Raw genomic sequence first — 20,825 nt, 5'->3', positions numbered from 1 at the left:
ATCAAAGAGACAACCCAAGTGATATATTATGATAGTATCAGCTTAACCTCACGTGCTACACACTAACAGCAGCCACACCCACACTACAGAGACACGTTGCAAGTCTGAATTATCAGCCCAAAAACAACTGTGTGCCGTATTAGGTTATATTACGGTATATAGCATTCCGTAAATGTAAATATCCTGTTGCTGAAGTAGGAGGGCGTGGCTTCCAAAAAGTTGCGAGTCCATTGTGTAATTGGTAGTCCCGTACATTACGAGAGTCACTATACGTGTACATGCGACATATAAAGACATGGATAGAAGTGATCATAGAGGACTAAACAAGTTTAAAGCACCTGAGAAAGGTAAGGATCCTAATATCCGGATACTACACTGTATATGGAGTCCGCATACTACAGCTACCAGTACTCCACTACTGAGAGATCTTCAGAACCACGTCACTCCAAATTATGCCGCTCGCTGGAGAATGATAGGAACACAACTGGGTCTACGCAGTGGAACACTTGACATCATAGAATATAACAATCGGGACAGAGCTGAGCCTTGTTGCAATGCGATTTTGAAGAAATGGCTTGAAGTGGACCCCTCTGCTAGTTGGGAGAAGTTGTTTAAAGTGATAGAGTCACCTGCAGTGTCCAGTGATCAAGCTCCTGATAAAGGTGACTAGCTATATTGTGTGTGTACAACATGTGTAGGTAAACAATTGTATTAACTAGCTATTGTGTTGTCTTCACTAACTATAGTGACCTCCAAACCTGACATGGACAAGTCAACGGTCACTGATCAAGGTAGAGTGGACACATTATTGTGTGCTCCATTTTATGTGTTGTTGATAGGAGTCTCCATATTGTCCGACAGAGTGAGACAACTCAATATACAAACACGGTTTGCCATTGATGAAGATGCTTGGCCACCTAACCAGCCACAAGATTTTACTCCACTTTTATTGGTTCACCATAAAGGTCAATACACCTTCAAACCAACACCTGCGTTACAATTGGCTGGATCTATCCAATCAAGTAGACCTTACTTCAAGCGTTACCCACAGGACAGCCACCAATCACAGAGAGAAGCACTTGATAACAGTAAGACAACTAAACAACTACTTGATATCTTAGCTCCACTACAAAAACGTGATAATGCGCAGTTTATCTTAGTCGAGGGGTTGCCTGGTATTGGCAAATCTTTGTTATTACAAGAAATAGCATACAATTGGGCTAAAGGAATGTTGTTACAACAAATCAAGTTAGTTCTCTTCATTCAGTTACGTAGCCCAGCAGTACAGCAGGTGTCACTTGTCGCTGACCTCTTCCAGTTGGTCTGTGAAGGAGACAAGAAGGCCCCAGGTATCGCTACTGCATCTAGTGACCACTTCTTTGAAAATAAAGGTGAAGGGCTTGTTTTTCTTTTTGATGGCTTTGACGAGTTCCCAGAACACCTACAAAAAGATAGTTTAATCACTAGCATACTGAAGCGTAAGGTGCTACCTCATTGTGGCTTGGTAGTGTCATCTCGTCCACATGCCTCAGTGAGACTCCGACAACAAGCCACCATCAGAGTTGACATCTTGGGCTTTGCTAAAGAGGAACGAAAGTTATACATTGAACAGTCCCTGAAGGGACAGCCACATGCAGTTAGAGAGCTCACCAAATATCTTGAAGGTAATCTGACTATCAATGGCCTGTGTTTTATCCCCTTCAATATGGTAATCTTGATTTATCTGTACAAACAGGGAATTCCCCTTCCCAGCAATTCTACACAGCTTTACAATTACTTCATCTGTCTTACCATCTGTCGACATCTTGCCAAGTCTGGTCACCTTCTTGATAACACCATCACTGATCTAGCCAGCCTCCCCGAGCCCTGTAACACAATAGTTAAACAGCTGTCTAAGTTAGCCCTCGAGGGTATTAATAACAACAAGCTAATCTTTACCTTGGCGGAGATGAGAACAGCTTGTCCAAGCATCGAAGGTGCACTCGACGGCTTTGGGCTGTTACAGGCTGTTCAACACTTTGGCCTCACTGGTAAAACCATGACATTCAACTTCGTCCATTTTTCCATTCAGGAGTTCATGGCCGCTCACCACATCACTCAGCTTCCTCCAGACGAAGAGCTGCGAGTGCTCGAAGCGAAGTTCTGGAGCTATATTCATTCCAACGTGTTTGCAATGTACACCTCGCTTACCAAGGGACAGCGATCTGCTTTTAAACAATTTCTCTCAGGCGGGGATGACACTATAGCCATCGCTGAAATATTCTTGAAGGAGCAACTGAAGTGTCTTCGCTTGTTTCGCTCCTTCCACGAGGCCAACGATGAAGCGATGTACACTTCTATACAACAAGCACAAATCTTCGATAACAAAGTAATCGACCTTGGCACTAGCCTATCACCATACGATATTGAGTGTGTTACACTCTTCCTTACCTGCTCACCCCACAAGGAGTGGAAGAAGCTTGGCTTGTGGCGCTGCCATATCCAAGATCATCACGTTAGTATTCTTCTTCGTGATCTGATGTCTCATGACGTCACAATCACATACCTACACTTGTCATATAATGGCTTCACCAGATCTTCCTCTTCCCCCATTAGTGACCTTACCATCCACTGTAGAGTGGAAGTGTTGGATATTAGTGGTAACGACACCATCGGAGAGGACCCTGCTCTCTACAACATGTTGACCCATCCCTCCTCTAGGCTAGTGAGACTGAACATGAGGTATACCAGATTATCATCACCATCAGCCATTACCCTATTCACTGCAATATCAAAGGGTAACAAACTGGAGGAGCTCGACATTAGCCACAATCTCATCACTGATGAAGCTTGTGATGTCATTGCCACTACAATGAAGAACAATACATCACTAGTCTGGCTGAGGATGTGGGGCAACAAGATCAGTGGAGAAGCTGCTCAACGTCTACTACAAGCGCTCTACAATAATGACACATTAGAAGAGCTATGGCTATCCTCTGGTTACACTGGAGATGTTAAGAAGAGGATTAGATCACTAGAAGAAGAAATTAACAAGAACAGAGAAAGTAGAGGATGTCAAACAAAACTGATCATTATCTGTTAGTAGCTACTTTTCTTTAGTTTTCACTTTGTACTATTTTATGACTGTAATGGCCGCAAGTGTCATTTTGTTCTGATTTTGATAAAAATTTTATTATTTGATTAAAATTATGTTAATTGGTAACATTGAGGGGTCCATCATGAAATGTTAAGATTTGACATTATTTGAGTATCGGACAAGAATTGGGACTTGTGGAAGAGATCAGGGAAGAAATACAATTTGTCGGAACGTTTAAAGATTTTGTAATATTTAGGATTTCAAATATATTTAGCATTTCTAAAAGAATTAAATTTGAGCTTTAATTACAATTTTGTTGATTTTAGGGAAATCGTAATATTTTAAGATTTCAAATTATTTACAGTATTTCTAATCAAATCAAATTCAAGTTACAATTATAATTCGCACTTCCTTTACAATTTTGCTGGTTTTAGAGGCCTGATTCAACGTAAAGCCAAAAACACTGTCAACACCTCATCCCTGACCAGACTAGCTTCCCTCAGTGACAACTGCTCAGAGATGGGGTAAAGTAGTTTGAGATAGCAACAATTTAAAATTTTGGAAATCAAGAGACTAAACCACTTGTACATATTTGTTACTTCAATCTGATCAGTTTAAAGCTTGTTTCATGTTACTAGCTTCATCCCCATCTCTGTTAGTTTAGCTACTAGCTATACAGTTCACTCACTTGTTGTCGTTGCTCCACTTCACAATAAATAACAAGTCACAACATAGCCTAACTATATTAGACTACACTAGAAGCTACTACTCAACTACTATCACAACACTAGTAGCTAATGCTATAGTCCTACTATGTCAACACTACAGCTAACAGTCAGGTAGCTGACAACTAATGTAGCAGCCAACAAGTCTAGCTCAGAGCTCACAATGAGTGTATGGCTGCTAGTATACTGCAGCACAACTGTAGGCAGAGCTATAAAGCTGGTTTTATGGCTGTTTGAATTAAACCTCTTTGAAACTGGCTCAACTGAAAGACAAAAATTCCATGTCTGTTTCATTCAACCTAACCTCATACAGTACCTGAATTTAGTCAACAAAATATGAAAAGAGCTTTATTTGTAAAACAACAGAAAAAAATAAAGCAATTAAAAATAAGCCTATACTGAATTAGCTGGGAAATAAAGCCTGCACTAGCTGTAGCTCAAAGCTAGACTCTTCGGCCACACCTAGCTAACTAGTAACTAATGTCTAACTCACTACACTCAACTACCTACAGTCAGTACTGCTCTACATACACTAACTATTCTAGAGCTGCAACTTTTACAAAACTTCCTAGCAACTGACAAAGCAGCTGCAACTACAAGGCGGTATATTTTTACCGCTTTAAATTACCGCTACAGCGCATTTAATGGAATATTTAGTATAAAGCTACCTTTCACTAAGAAAGAAGTGGCTCATGTGCTATTCCATGCCTCGAGGGAGCTAAACACTAACTCGCTACTCCGAGCCCTGAGGGTGTAATCGATCTACTCGCGGTGAACGCGCGGAACACACCTTGGTGGACTCTCGGGTGGACTGGTCCATCAACTTCTCATCAGGTAAACGATCGTTAGTGGATAGTCAAGACTCTTTATGAGAGTATTTTTGCTGACTGTTCTATTAGAGTAGTTTGTTAACTTTCCGATCCTGGCGAAATACTCTAATAGAACGTTCACCAACACTGGAGCCAGTGACCGTTGCTTTAAACAATAATCTAAATGTGGGAGTTGTATAGTTCCATAGTTCAGTGAGGGATAAAAAGAAAATTAGAAGCTGCTGTCCACACAGACTGATCAAAATAGCCACTTCATAAAGGTGGGAAATTTGGGGTTAGACAGAAATGATTTTCTTCATGCTAGCTATCTCAAATTCTGTTTTGGGTGAGAAGGTCAATGTTACAGGAACTGTGACACTGAAAACCTACAAAACAGATACTGGCTGCAAATCTTTCTATGGCTTCTAACCAATTTGTAGATGTATGTAGCTAGGTCCCCCATGCCACAGATTGTCATTTACACACTTGAAATATTTTTCCATCTAGTCTGCTGAAATATTTGTTCTGCCTTGAATATCTTATCTCCCCTAGTGTTAAATCTCTCATAGAACTGTTTATGGTGTCTTATATACAACCATGTTTTTTAAACTGTTCACAGCCTCATGATTGGTTTACAAGGGCCTTGTATTTATTCTTGTTTGAGTCATATAGAGTGATAAAATGATATATATAGTCATCTCATAGAGGCAATAGCCTAGAAGGACAATGGTACCAGCCTCCCTGTGGGCAATTTATGATTTTAATTTGAATGAATAAAATACTCTAATAGAGCAGTCAGTTTCTCCACAAGGTGTGAAATTGTGGCAGAATTTATTTCACTATGCTAACAGTTTAAAATTCGGCCCAGACTAGAAAGAGCATGACTACTTTGCATACTGTATTGCACAGTTACTGGTCAGGACAGGTGTGATCCAGCCATAAAACACTTGATAGCTTGTGCTAGGTGGTAAGGGCACTCCATCTAACCAGGAAAACACTTACTAACTGAAACTGCATCTCATTCTGGTAGTTCCTTGACTAATTGGGAAATAAATGCTAAGGAAATATGTCCAATAGTTTCAGATAGTGGGCCAAAGGTCCATAGGTAAATGTTTCTGAAATTAATATGTTGAGATAAAATAATACAATTTATACGCAATGTAATATAGCATATTAACATGCATGATGGTGTGAGCTGACTAAGATACAATCTAATCATTGCACCTTATAGTTCAGGCTATAACCAGCGGTGGATTTAAGGGGGTGGGGTAATAGGGAGCATCCCCCCAAAAAAACAAGCAAAACTTTTAACAAGGTCAAAATACTCTAATAGAGCAGTCAGTCAAATACTCTAATAGAGCATGCAGTCAAATACTCTAATAGAGCAGTCAGTTAAATACTCTAATAGAGTAGTCAGTCAAATACTCTAATAGAGCAGTCAGTCAAATACTCTAATAGAGCAGTCAGTCAAATACTCTAATAGAGTAGTCAGTCAAATAATCTAATAATAGAATGAACTGAAAATGATAAAAATTAATATAATTATGTGGAAAATAAACAGGCCCAGATCTGAAAGTTGTTTTTTATAATTGAATATTTTATCTCATGTTTTCCTGTATCTGGCCTGTTAATTTTTGTATAAATAATGTCATTTTGTGTTTTCTATTGCCCTTGAATCATTGAATGAACTGGTCAATCTATTTGAGGTCTCACTCCTTTTACACATGTGTTGAGCCTCACGTTGGTCCATGTGTGCTCATCAGCCATGATTGATCACAAGAAATGTGTACACACTTGATACACTTTATATGGTGCGGGAAGTCATAAACCCCCGCGAATATATCTCGACTTCATTGATTAATAACTTTTTGATGCTATATAGTATGCACTTGAAATTTGGACTGCAGAATCCCTGTATATCCCTGTATATTGATCATTGTATATTGATCATTGTATATTGATCATTGTATATTGATCATTGTATATTGATCATTGTATATTGATCATTGTATATTGATCATTGTATATTGATCTGTGTATATTGATCATTGTATATTGATCTGTGTATATTGATCGTTGTATATTGATCTTGTATATTGATCATTGTATATTGATCATTGTATATTGATCATTGTATATTGATCATTGTATATTGATCATTGTATATTGGTCATTGTATATTGATCATTGTATATTGATCATTGTATATTGGTCATTGTATATTGGTCATTGTATATTGGTCATTGTATATTGGTCATTGTATATTGGTCATTGTATATTGATCATTGTATATTGAACATTTTTGGACATGAAAAGCTTTTATTTCTGAAATGATTGAAGACTATTGCTGGTAAATAAATAACAATGTCATGTTTTAACAGTTTTAAAAATTTCTGATGTAAGAGTACTGAGATCTTGCTAGCTATTATGCTGGTCAATGGTATTTTGATACCCCCAACAAAATTGTAAGACAGAATTTTGATTTATGGTTGTTCTGGTGATTTATTCAAGTTTTTGGTAAAATCGAGTCGTTTTCTTCAAAATTAAATTTCTCACCAGTGGATACTTCAATAACTCTACAAATTGGTATACATGGAGATTAGATAATATATAAACATTTCCTAAGACAGTTTTTTTAATACTGTTAAAAATGATGGATTTAGGTTGTTATGGACAACTGCGTGTAAATGACACAGTACATCTTTATTATCTGCTTCTGTATTTTAGCACCTAAATGTTATCCCAATAAGGTTTGTAACATTTCTGATCTTTTAGGATGATTATCTGAAACTGTAGACTGTCACAGAGTGTTTAAGTTTCAACTATGTGATGTTAAAATGTGTCATTAAATGGCAGAAATTTAAGTGTCGGAAAAGTCGTTATTACTTTTTGGCCTTACATGGGTAGCCAAGTTAATCCACTTGGAAATCATATTTGCATCACTCAAGATATGTGCCTTCTGTGTCAACAATCAGATCAAGAGATTAGAGGTAATTAGTTATATGCACTATCTACTGGCAACGTCAGAAATAGAGCTGGTAATGTCATTAACAGTAGCTAGCAATGTGTTGTTAACTGCTATCAGTAATTCTATTTGCTTTGCTTATTATTTCATGTTTAATTGCTTCATTATCATTGAATCTTCTATTATACTACATGTTTAGCCCATAGTCCTAAAATATTACGTTTCAATCTTCTATCAAGTGTATGCAGGCACTAAATAGAATAGCATATTTTATTTCAATTCATATGCAAAAATGAATTATAGCAAGTCTGTTTTGGACTTCTTAACACAATTACAGTAGAATGAATCATTATCAAAAAGGCTAGCTGCCTTCTGAAAATGTTCTAAGATATAAAATTGTTTGTTGCTATGGTAACGATGATGTAATTTATGATTGTGACCTGTTGACCTTTTACTCCATGCCATCTTGTACATTTTAAGTGCTGAATTCAAATCTGTTTTTAGTTTTTTGATATGAGCAATTGTTTGAAAGTTATGGATGAAAGTTTATATGGGGGTTTATGACTTCAGTTCCTGCACTATAGACACATGTGCTTACATCCTTCTCCACATATTGTAGAGTGCAAATAATATGGCGCTCTATGGTATATATGTGGGAGACCTCTTATTGTACACTCTGATCATACATAGGGAGGACTGTGTAATGGGCAGTGTATGGGTTAAAGTAGAGAAGGATAAAAGGTGATATGCTTTATATATCATTTCATGTTACATAATGTACCATGGTGTAAAACTTGTTATTTGCTATTTTTTACAAAGAAAAAGCTAGAGAAGACAAACGTGCACAATTTTTGTATCATATTCATATATGTTCAACTTGAGTATAGGCTGTTAATTTTCTTGATGTCTTTAAGAACTTTTTTAACCACTACAATGACATCAATGGCTTGTAAAATTCCATTTAAGAGTTAATGCAGATCAACTTGAGCTATACTAACCTGAATTATGTGCACATGTATTTAAACAAATAACACTCATTGGACTGAGATAAAACTGTAGATCAATGGTGTAGGGCTGCAATCGCCACTCCATGTAGTGAGTAGGTGCTGTGCTCAAAAAACCTATTTACAAATTTATATGTAGTAAGTGATTTTGTGGTGCTGTACAGCAAATGGGACATGCTTGAAATTCCTATTAATAAATTCCTTGATGCCAGCTTGATGGCAATTAATATGCACCAAATCTGGTGCTACTGTTCAGGAGTTAGTTGGATCACGGACAGACAGACAGATAGTATTTCAGCTTAATACAGTAGATATGACTGCTCTATTAGAGTATCTTGACCAGACTTCTATTCTATTATTTAAATGCACTTGTACAACTAGGTAATGACAACACCAGATCATTTCCACTGAACACTTTGTAATCTAAACCACAGGACGTACCCTAAACCACAGGACGTACCCTAAACCACAGGATGTACCCTAAACTAAACAAACACCACTGACTACTCCATATAAACAACTTCAGTAGATTTTTGTTCCATTTAATTCTTGTCCATATTTCTGTGGCAGTTCAACCAGAAATCTTCTCATAATCTCAACCATCCTAATATAACTAATGTAGAAACTATACACATACTAAGAACTTATCTTGTGTTCTGATAACAAGTTATAAACAACAATAATTCCATAATTTGAATTGATAGATGTGTTGACAAATTTACCTCCTAATTTTAAATATTTGAAGTAATTGAAATGTAATAAACATCAACATGGTTTATTGTTCATCACTTGACATGTCACTGTCCTCCACAAATTTCTTCAATACAACTTCAGCAGTGACGTCTTCTTCAGTATCACATGATAACATCAAATCTTTAGTGACATCATTAATGGTGTCTCCTTCATCATTACTGCTGTTAGCATCTATCATGATGATCTCTTCTTGATTGTCTTGAACCTCTGTTGATTTGTCTTGAACCTCTATTGATTTGTCTCGGTCTGTTGAATTGTTTTGATCCCACAATAACTTGTCTTGGTGTTCTGTTGTCTTGTCTTGATCCCATAGTAGTTTGTCTTGATAGTTTGTTGATTTGTATTCATTTGATTTGTGTTGATCTACTGTTGACTTGCCATGGTCCCACAAGTCCTTGCATGGATTCTGTGATAACACGTCAGTAGAGGGCACTAATTGGGGTGATGGAAAGTGGTTGGTGACATCATGTTGGTACATCAGTTGAAGAGCAGTTGCTCTGACCTGTCAATGGTGGCAAGATAACAACTCCATATATGGTAACCCTTTGAAGAGGTGTAGCCAGAAACAAGTTGATGTTGTGTTACTTCTAAAACCAGGCACTAGTTATATCGCTTGAAATAATTATATTTTAACTGTTTTGTAATAATGTATTGTGCATACAGTTATTGTAATTTCAGATTTCATAATATTGGTGAATCATTTTGTAATTCCCTAGTTATGTTGCTATGCATTGCTAAGGAAGTGCATTTCGAACAAATAGCTTTCAACAAATTATTTCACACAGAAGTACGTATCTTCTCAACTGTTTTATAATTTGTCTATAGTGTTTTTTCCTGCAATTCTCTCTACAAAACCTCAAGGATACCCTTCATTTTTGTTCACGTACATAGGGACACGTCCCATTTCGAGTTGAATAGTTACATGTTTCATAGTAGCCTAAGAAGCCTGCTATATATGGTGTTTATTGGTAGCTCACATGAAGAGCACAATGGGAAGGTAGTTCACAAAGTTTGTAGAGATTCATTACAGCCGTATTTCAAACCAGCCAAAAGAAACCACCTCAATGCAAACCATGTCTATGGTCAAGTTTAATACATGTTTCATTTAGTGTTTAGGTTGACTTCTTTACCAACCAAAAGGATTTGCTCACATGGGTGTGTACAGACAAACATAGGTAGGTAGATAGATACATACACATGTTTTTACAAAAACAATTCAGTTAACCAGGTGTGCGCCCACATCACACCTGGTTTATAAAATTTAGAAGGCAAGACACAACTATACTGAGGGTAGTGTGACTGCTTTATTAGAGTATCTCGATCTTGTACAGTATAAAATTTTCTCTATTCAAATGGTCTATCTTTTATTGAGGAAGTTACCTTGGTTACCTCAATGGTAGCCATGTTAATGTATACATAGATAATGTATGTGTTCCATACATTATCTATGATGTGTAGTATATGCACAATTTTCAAGCAATATGAATTTCATTTGTTCAGCTGTCCATAAAATTTCAGGATTGAAAAAATCAATTAAGATTAGATAGTGTGTGTGGAAAACAACAAAATTCTAAGTTTTGCACAAAATTATGTGTCTTGAAATCTATAGCATACTGGTTACCCAGTAATCCCTAGGCGAAACACTTGGGGTACAAGTGTGGAATTTCTTCCATAATTGTTAATACTTACTAACACAACACAAACAAGGGTTCACTGTAGCAACAATTTAACCATCACAAATAAAGCTGTTGTGAAGTTGTCCAGCATATGTAAAATGTGCCAATATATTTCACACAAAGTTACTTCATGTAGTTTGATGTGTCACTAACTAACCTGCTCGTCACTGCTATGACAAGCCTTAGAGATCACTGCTGTTGCCCAGGAAACAGGAGGTGTGTACTTGTGACATGAGCTGGTCATCAGACGAGCTACACACTGCAATACCATCACCATGACAACTGAATGGAGAGCATCACATGATGTCATCTTGATAAGGTGTTGTTCTAAACCCTGTAACATGATAGGATCACATGATCCCACTACTAGATCATGTGATCACCTCTAATTGATATGATGTCATTAGTGGAGAACAATATTGTAACATCCTGTCCATTACTATGGCAACCAGAGGTGGCAATGTATACATACCGTATGTTAGACTTTCAAGACTTACCAGTCAAAGCAGCCACAACTAGTTTGTGGTTGATAACTACAGGGAAAATGACAAGTGACAGCGAAATCAGTGAAATATGGACACCTGGGGACCAGTGTAATATGGACACCTTGGGGACACCTTGGGACCAGTGTAATGTGGACACCTTGGGACCAGTGTAATATGGACACCTTGGGGACACCTTGGGACCAGTGTAATGTGGACACCTGGGGACCAGTGTAATATGGACACCTTGGGACCAGTGTAATGTGGACACCTGGGGACCAGTGTAATATGGACACCTTGGGACCAGTGTAATATGGACACCTTGGGACCAGTGTAATATGGACACCTTGGGACCAGTGTAATATGGACACCTTGGGACCAGTGTAATATGGACACCTTGGGACCAGTGTAATATGGACACCTTGGGACCAGTGTAATATGGACACCTTGGGACCAGTGTAATGTGGACACCTGGGGACCAGTGTAATATGGACACCTTGGGACCAGTGTAATATGGACACCTTGGGACTAGTGTAATATGGGCACCTTGGGGACCAGTGTAATATGGACACCTTGGGACCAGTGCAATATGGACACCTGGGAACCAGTGTAATATGGACACCTTGGGACCAGTGTAATGTGGACACCTTGGGACCAGTGTACTATGGACACCTGGGGACCAGTGAAATATGGACACCTTAAGCTTGGGACCAGTGTAATATGGACACCTGGGGACCAGTGTAATGTGGACACCTTGGGACCAGTGTAATATGGACACCTAGGGACCATTGTAATATGGACACCTTGGGACCAGTGTAATATGGACACCTTGGGACCAGTGTAATATGGACACCTGGGGACCAGTGTAATATGGACACCTTGGGACCAGTGTAATATGGACACCTGGGGACCAGTGTAATATGGACACCTTGGGACCAGTGTAATATGGACACCTTGGGACCAGTGTAATATGGACACCTTGGGACCAGTGTAATATGGACACCTTGGGACCAGTGTAATATGGACACCTTGGGACCAGTGTAATATGGACACCTGGGGACCAGTGTAATATGGACACCTTGGTACCAACGAATAGTGACCTAATTATCAAAGTGTCCTGATTTCCAGGTCAGTTGATGTACTAAGGGATACTATTTTTGGGACCTTAACTAAGTGTCTGGATTATGTAGGTGTCCTCAAGTGTCCACATTAACGGGTTCAACAGTTCTAATACATACTTGGTCTGGTCTGAGTAGAGTTAGAGATGTCGACCATTTTGTTTACTTGTCTTCTCTTCTTCCTCTGTATAGCAGAGATCACATGAGATCACATGATAGAGGACCAGCCCACCTTTGGTCCCGTAACAACATCACCATACGATGACACCTGTTGACATGTAATATGACCTCATAAGTAGTTGTGTTGTCAGAGTATATTCACTTGTTAACAAGTTAGGTGTTGCTATAGTAACTAGGGTAGGGAGTGGTCTAGGACATGACTACTATTAACACTACACTATGACCTTGATTACCTGAATACTAAATTGACTGTTCTATTAGAGTATTTAGTCAACTAGTGTACAATCTGTTGAACAACATCTACTGCAGACATGTTAAGGATCCTCGGACAATATAAGGCAATAGAATAGTTTGGGGAATCTATAGGTTCAGGATAATAGCACATGTGGTTAACAAAGGTGTTAAGGACAATATAAATTATTCTACAATTGATGACATCATTTCCACCTTTGAGGTTCAACCCTAATCCTTTGTGTAAATTTCACAAAATAGTTTCACAATATTGTATGATGTCAATTCCAAACACAACATTATCCTTCCCCAATCATACATATACAACGCTTAATAGGATTTGGAAATGGTGCCATGTGTCGTGTTTTGAATGAGCATGTGATTCCCAAACATGTAATTCACACCACATGCTAACCAATTGCAAGTTTTATGAGAGAGATTAGAACCCGGTAGTGTAGGGTGCCACCATATATAGCCTTGTTAAAGCTCGAAAGACAAATAGTTTTACTAAACAACAACCGTGCAGAGTTACAAGAACAGAAACACAAGGGTATTACACCAAAGTTGTAACTAAAAGCATTTAAACCAGGAATGTCACCTATAAATCGTTCTGTTCCATTCTAATGACCAATGGTGTTCTAAAAAGCCATGTATCATTATTTGATAGCAGGAAGCGTGTGTAGAGGCTGCAGGAAAAAAAACGTACCTCAGTGTAGAAGTGATACTGAAACAACATGACATGAGTTTCTTCTATGGGAAAGGCCACTCAGTAGCTTCCTCCAAAGCAACTTTTATCGCTCAACCTTTCATATTACACAAAACCTAATGAAGAAATGTTAGTCTTTTCATGTTCTTCAAAGCAGTAGTAAGTGAAACACACCTCATATCTAACCCAGTGATGTCAAATGTACAGGTAATATACAGGATGTGTGGCACTTTTTCCAATCCCAGTCGTGTATCTATGCCCCCCATGCACTACTGTGTTGTTCTCAGATAACATGACTTATTATGATGTAATGACCTCACCTGATTGGTTATATTTGTGTCAGCAATGACCACACCCACTATGTGATCATGTGATGTGTGACACTTACAGATGGACAGCCAGTTGGCAAGGCAATGGTAGACAACACAACGTAACTGCCTGAGGGAGATGGTACACATCACCATGACAACACAAGACATCACAAACTGGTATGATGATGAGGTCCACATTAAGGTATGAGTGAACAATTGACTGATCAGTGTGGAATACGGGATGAGATGAGGTCCAACACTAGATGATGATAATGTGATGATAAACACAATACACTAAACTCCCCTAATAGAACACACACCATTTAATCAACACCGCCAGTAATATGAACACTGTAGAGTAGAACAGTGGTAATGATGACTTCACTAGTAATAGCTCCAGGGAATGTCTACCTTCCTGTAGAACACAAGCATTAATAGCTGCTGCTGCTGTTGCTGCTGCCACAGCTACAGCAAATGAGCCCCACCTACCAACTTGTCTGGCACAAGACTGAACGGCTGACAGATGACAGTCATCAACAAATGAAGAGGCACCTTCACTGACCCATCACACCTAAAGCTAACAACACTACACATTATAAAATGGACTAGAACTATTGAGTGAGGAGGACACTTTAGGATCACATGAGCTGATACCTCAAGATAGATTAATAACTCATTAATAACACGATTGATTGAAATTTAATTAAATTGTAGCAATAATTTCCCAACTAACATGTCAAGACTATTAATATCAATTAACGTTAAAGATTAGCAATTTAACAAATACAAGGCATCGTGTGTCGTCTTCTTTAGTTGATAACAGAGCCAAACAAAGGAAGACTTCTCACAGTCATCACACACACACACACACACACACACACATGAATGCATGCATGCACGCACGCACATGCACACACACACACTACGCACGCACACACCCACACACACACACTACACACGCACATACACGCACTACACACACACTACACACACACACACACACACACACACACACACACACTACACACACCCACTACACACACACACCCACTACACACACACACCCACTACACACATACACACACACTACACACACACACACACACACACACACACACACACACACACACACACACACTACACACACCCACTACACACATACACACACACACACTACGCACGCACGCACACACCCACACACACGCACTACACACACACACACGCACCCACACACACGCACTACACACACACACACTACGCACGCACGCACGCACACACCCACACACACCCACTACACACACACGCACTACACACACACACACACTACACACACACACACACACACACACACACACACACACACACTACACACACCCACTACACACATACACACACACACACACACACACACTACGCACGCACGCACACACCCACACACACGTACTACACACACGCACACATCCACACACACGCACTACACACACACACACTACGCACGCACGCACGCACGCACACACCCACACACATGCACTACACACACACGCACTACATACACACACACACTACACACACACACACACACACACACACACTACACACACACACACATACACACACACACACACTACACACACACACACCACACACACACACACACCCACTACACACATACACACACACACTACACACACACACACACACACACACACACACACACACACACACACACACACACACCCACTACACACATACACACACACACACACTACGCACGCACGCACACACCCACTACACACACACACACACCCACACACACGCACTACACACACACACACTACGCACGCACGCACGCACACACCCACACACACCCACTACACACACACCCACTACACACACACGCACTACACACACACACACACTACACACACACACACACACACACACACACATACACACACACACTACACACACCCACTACACACATACACACACACACACACACACGCACACGCACTACACACACACACACTACGCACGCACGCACGCACACACCCACACACACCCACTACACACACACGCACTACACACACACTACACACACACACACACGCACCACACACACACACACTACGCACGCACGCACGCACGCACACACCCACACACACGCACTACACACACACGCACTACACACACACACACACTATACACACACACACACACACACACACACACACACACACACACACACACTACACACTACACACACTACACACACACACTACACACACACACTACACACACACACACACACACACACACACACACACACACACACACACACACACACACACTACACAGGATTAACAAGTTATTCACCTCAACAAGTAGATTAGTGTCCTAACAATGACCTGATAATATTGACTGATGGTTGCTATCCTCTCTGGTTCACTGGTTGGTAGGGAAGGTAGTGATGATGTGAACTGGACACTTCTATCACCTAGCAACAAACATGGCCATAATTTAAGGGTAATGGTCTAATTATTGCATGCTCTATACACTGTATTTGATTGGCATGAAAATATTAGAAGAAAAATGTTATTCAACTGTAACTAAACACACATCTTACAAATAACCAACTCGGTGGGGTCAGGGCTATTACATTTGCTTAGTTAAATGTCACACTTTGCATGGTCATTGCATTTTAGTACTGGCTGGCACAATAAACCCCCGTGGCTGTTATTTAAACCACATAGATGTGTTGTTCCAAATATTATCATTAGTATATTAAAAATTATAAATTTAAAAATGAAGTAGGGTTCCAAGCGATAAAAAGTAGTGAAACAAGAGATGAAGCAATGGTAGCTATTACAGCATAGCTCAGTGGGAAATCCCTACTTTGGCACTGAACACAAAATAATTGTTACTAGGTGTACCCGCGCAAAATGCGCGTGATACTAAGACAATTGTGAGCTATTGTGTGAATACATGAAAGTCCTGTAGGGTGCAGAGTGTGTCATTGTAGGCAGCCTGGTCGGAGTAATAATTCCATGGTAACTTGCCACACCCACTACGAAACTATCCTTTGTTGACTGTTTCATTTTCCCTTGCACTGGTGTTGCTAGTAATCCTCCATTTTAGGTCTGTCTATAGTCCCTGACCTGCTTGTCTACTTGTCGCAGTAGCTATACTTCGTATAGCTAGGCCTCAGGATGTCTATCTTGTAGTGGACAGCACAGCAGGGTGCAGAGTGTGTGTTTCCGGCGAGTCTTCCTTGTGTAGTCTCTGTCCAGTAGCCCGATAGAAATAATCATCGCTCGTAAACTTGCCACACCCACTACGAAACTCTCCTTTATTGACTGTTTCCTTCTCCACTGCAGTGGTGTGCTGGTAATCCTCAATTTTAGGCTTCCCTGACTCCTGCCTGTCTTCATGTCGCTGTAGTTATACTTCGTCTAGCGCACAGCGGTGTAGGCCTCAGGACGTCTATCCTTGTAATGAGTGCAGCAGGGTGCAGATTGTGTATTCCCGATGAATCTTTCATGTGTAGTCTCTGTCAAGTAGTCGTGGACTGGCCACACCCACTACAAAAATCTCCTTTTATACTGGCGAGTGTGTCTGCCGGATGATAGCGTACACACCAGATCACATGATCAAATTCGCTGATGTGATTGGTTAAATCATGAAAAAGTGATTGATCCTATCTCACTGCAAGCTTTTAGATATTAAATTTTAACCGTGACGTCATCTGATTTCTATTGGCAACGCGTGTATACCGGGATGCCGTATACGCGTATCGTAAACTTATAATGGCCATTGACAGTGATAAGTATCTCGCAACCAAAGTTAGCACGTAATGATAGACACGAAAACCACCTTATGACACATTGATTTGGACGGGTAGTTGATTTAGCGAGTTTGAAGCTAATCGGGGGAAAAACCTGGGAGGAGTTTGTGTTTGAAAATTTTATGGCCTCGATTTTAACGTTTCTCGTTCTGTCAGCCACAGGGGAGAGAAAAGTCTAGTGTAGACTGGGGAATGGGGAAGGCTGGTAACACGATAAGGGTCTCAAGAAAGTTATGGACGAATTAGTGTCTTCCTAGGGTAGTTATGGTGGTTTAAAGGGTATTTTTCGTAGTTCAACGAATCGCCACCAATCCTGGATCATAAGATTTGTCTCAAATTCTAGAATTGAATGGTACCGATCCGATTGAAATCCGACCAAGAATGACGGATCAGTGCTCGAAAAACACGTGCGTGGGCGAAGAGAATTAGATACCATGCCAAAGTAGGGATTCAACACTGAGCTATGCTGTAATAGCTACCATCGCTTGGAAACCTACTTCATTTTTAAATTTATAATTATTAATATACTAAGTTTTTTTGTTAAAGCATACAGCTAGCTATAAATATGTGACTGTTTTATTAGGATGACTGCTGTATTAGAGTATCTCGAGTCAGCCTGCAAAGATGTGTGCTTTCCCAAAAAGGGTGTGGTCATCGTGGTTTTGATCGATTATTAGCCTAGAGTATCTCGAATCAGCCTACCAACTTGAAGGTGTGTGGTCACAAATACAGCTAGCATAAAAGGGGCGTGGTCATCGTGGTCTCGATCGATAGATTGATAATAAGAATGGGCGTAATCTTGTGACCTATCGTGGAGTACTGGTACCTCCATACAGTAGCGTAGTCTAAGCGCCTTAAATAATCTTGTGGCGTCTATTATGCTGCTTAAAGAAAGTGTTGATATGGAAAATTAACGCCTCGATATGGTTTTGGTGGATGAAGAAGACAAGCAGCCTGATTGAAGATAAAAGAAAAGACAAGGAGCACAGGGTGCACACTCGTCGGAACCCCAAAAAGCACATCCCACCAGTGAGTTTGTTGTTGTGGCGTAAAATGGTGACCGTGCGTTGCTTCGTTTGGGCTCTAGGCTTGCAACTGTGGTGAGTGAGTGAGTGAGTGAGATGAAATTTCGAGTTTTGATGATTTTTTAAAAATTTCATATCCGGCCGCCAGTAAGAGTTTTCTTGTTTTTTAATGCTACGTTTGATGTTAGATGGACTAATATTATTCCATAAAGGTGATTTTCGTCGCGTAAGAAGTTTGTAAGCTCGTTTTTAAAGGTGGCATTTTTGGTGGTGCGTCACTTTTGATGCAAACCCTACTTAAACAGTACTACCGTACTGTTTGATAAAACAAATACTCTAATACAATACAATATACAGTAATGAAGACTCCCTAATTGAACAACCAGTACATTCAATATCATACTCTCATTTCTACATCACAACACATCATATTGTTATCACAGAATTTTATATCATATGTTAAGACCATCACAACATCTCTCAGCAACTCACCTGGTTTAGTGAATGGAGCATAAGCAACATTAATGAGGTAGTTTAGTTCACCACATAACTTGTGAACAATCTTCTCCCATGAGGTGACATCATACCCTAGCAACGCTAACACTCTACTGGACTCCCTGGATACTGCCGGGCTGGGACTAACCAGACCTTCAAACGCCCACACACTTAATGAGGTATAATGTTGGCTGGCCAGAGATGGGTAGTAATGAAGACAAACTGACACACAGTTCAGAATGTACCTAGTAACCTGAAGGGGAAGATATAGCTGCTACATCACTGTACATTGTTGCTAAGGAATTGTCTGCATCTATTATGGTGAAACCTCATCACTTGGACTGACCACTACTAAATTACCCTAATAACACACACCATTATAACAATATACAACTTTATGTAATGATAGACACAATTATAAACACTACCTTAACAAAACAACCAACTTATAGCTGGACCACAATTCAGATGACTGGTCCCAGGGTCACTACTAAACACACAACCAATAATTCTCACCTGGGGGGGAGCAGTGTTCCTGAAGGACAACAACACTTGTATCAACGATGGAAGTTGATTGGTAGAAAAGTGTCGACTAGCTTCAGGACACTGTATGCATCACATGCCATAAGACCACACCCACATTTCTCATGTGACTCACCTTCACGATGACATCTAGGAAACTCTTCAACACCTGGTAACTATGGTAACTGTACTCCACATTTCTACTATGATCACATGACTAGACCACAAAATGAAGTCATATGATTACCTTAGAAACAAAACAAAGAACACTACACCACTGTATCCATTATGGAGATTACAGACAATTGTGATAGCTGTCACAAGAAGTTATTAACACACTACCCACTAACCAATAGATTTGTGGTAGAGGAGAAAAGAAATGGAACACAAAAGAGGACAAAGGTAAGCCCATGATGGATTAATTGCAGCTAGGTGAAGAGGTACCAAATCTGCCATGTCGTAAAGTAAGGAGAGATTTCGATTGATTTATGGTAGAATGTGCAAACCTTTATGATACTTGGAAATCTGTTCAGTTACTCTATTAGAGCATACAGTCACTCTAATATACTCCAATAGAACAGTCACTACTGGAGAAGTGTGGATTACTAACTCTACACTGTATATAGTTCATATTGTAACAAGTACACAACAAAATTTGGAATTTTCAACTATAGTAGGGACCATAGCACATCGATAAAAAGCAATGAAACAAGCTGGAGTAGTGCATGATATTAAATCACAGTAAAACAATAAGAAGTGTTATATCCCTACTGTGCTCAAGATACCTTGCACAATTAGAGGAGGTACGACATACGTTAAGCACTATCAAAAAGAATTCATGTTAATTAATTGCATGTTTTGACTTCTAAACTGATGACTTTACACCTAAATTATAGGATTGTG

At 39.6% G+C, this 20,825-nt stretch overlaps 2 protein-coding genes and 1 long non-coding RNA gene across 5 annotated transcripts in view; 1 reads left to right on the top strand and 2 right to left on the bottom strand.

Moving 5' to 3' along the window:
- The first annotated feature begins 108 nt into the window (after positions 1-108).
- LOC136241573 (NACHT, LRR and PYD domains-containing protein 3-like) lies at positions 109-3,202 on the top strand. Its single transcript, XM_066032801.1, has 4 exons — positions 109-347; positions 402-662; positions 747-791; positions 840-3,202. Exons 1-4 carry the CDS (start codon positions 296-298, stop codon positions 3,080-3,082), a joined length of 2,601 nt encoding a protein of 866 aa, XP_065888873.1. The 5' UTR covers positions 109-295; the 3' UTR covers positions 3,083-3,202.
- LOC136241582 (uncharacterized) lies at positions 1,161-4,374 on the bottom strand. The gene is made up of 8 exons (XR_010694343.1): positions 3,765-4,374; positions 2,431-2,762; positions 2,191-2,336; positions 1,939-2,142; positions 1,792-1,866; positions 1,651-1,723; positions 1,491-1,580; positions 1,161-1,441 (listed from the first exon to the last, which is right to left on the bottom strand). It is a non-coding gene; the product is annotated as an uncharacterized lncRNA (long non-coding RNA).
- A 4,872-nt stretch (positions 4,375-9,246) lies between these two features.
- The window catches only part of LOC136241575 (proline-, glutamic acid- and leucine-rich protein 1-like), a 12,371-nt gene continuing 792 nt past the window's right edge, over positions 9,247-20,825 (bottom strand). The window contains exons 3-16 of one of the 3 annotated variants that reach the window (XM_066032806.1): positions 20,059-20,139; positions 19,917-20,006; positions 19,398-19,653; positions 16,413-16,533; positions 14,526-14,607; positions 14,357-14,451; positions 14,212-14,295; positions 14,046-14,163; positions 12,841-12,876; positions 12,729-12,792; positions 11,506-11,541; positions 11,392-11,447; positions 11,166-11,342; positions 9,247-9,834 (exon numbers count right to left, since the gene is read on the bottom strand). In XM_066032806.1, the coding sequence (XP_065888878.1) occupies positions 9,355-9,834; positions 11,166-11,342; positions 11,392-11,447; positions 11,506-11,541; positions 12,729-12,792; positions 12,841-12,876; positions 14,046-14,163; positions 14,212-14,295; positions 14,357-14,451; positions 14,526-14,607; positions 16,413-16,533; positions 19,398-19,653; positions 19,917-20,006; positions 20,059-20,139 (1,776 nt within the window). In that variant the 3' untranslated portion in view covers positions 9,247-9,354. Of the gene's footprint in view, positions 9,835-11,165; positions 11,343-11,391; positions 11,448-11,505; positions 11,542-12,728; positions 12,793-12,840; positions 12,877-14,045; positions 14,164-14,211; positions 14,296-14,356; positions 14,452-14,525; positions 14,614-16,412; positions 16,534-19,397; positions 19,654-19,916; positions 20,007-20,058; positions 20,140-20,825 lie in introns of all 3 variants that reach the window. The other 2 variants (XM_066032805.1, XM_066032807.1) reach the window with 2 other exon arrangements.

Source organism: Dysidea avara, chromosome 12, assembly GCF_963678975.1.
Source record: "Dysidea avara chromosome 12, odDysAvar1.4, whole genome shotgun sequence".
NCBI classification, from domain to species: domain Eukaryota; kingdom Metazoa; phylum Porifera; class Demospongiae; order Dictyoceratida; family Dysideidae; genus Dysidea; species Dysidea avara.
The sequence above is the reverse complement of the archived record's forward strand: the minus strand, read 5'-3'. Positions and strand labels throughout refer to the sequence as shown.

Bases quoted from the DNA above. Each gene is read 5' to 3' on its own strand.
- LOC136241573 (XM_066032801.1), top strand. From the start codon at position 296: ATGGATAGAAGTGATCATAGAGGACTAAACAAGTTTAAAGCACCTGAG. The intron at 348-401 runs GTAAGGATCCTA...CGCATACTACAG, and splicing joins GTTTAAAGCACCTGAGAAAG to CTACCAGTACTCCACTACTG. The intron at 663-746 runs GTGACTAGCTAT...CACTAACTATAG, and splicing joins TGATCAAGCTCCTGATAAAG to TGACCTCCAAACCTGACATG.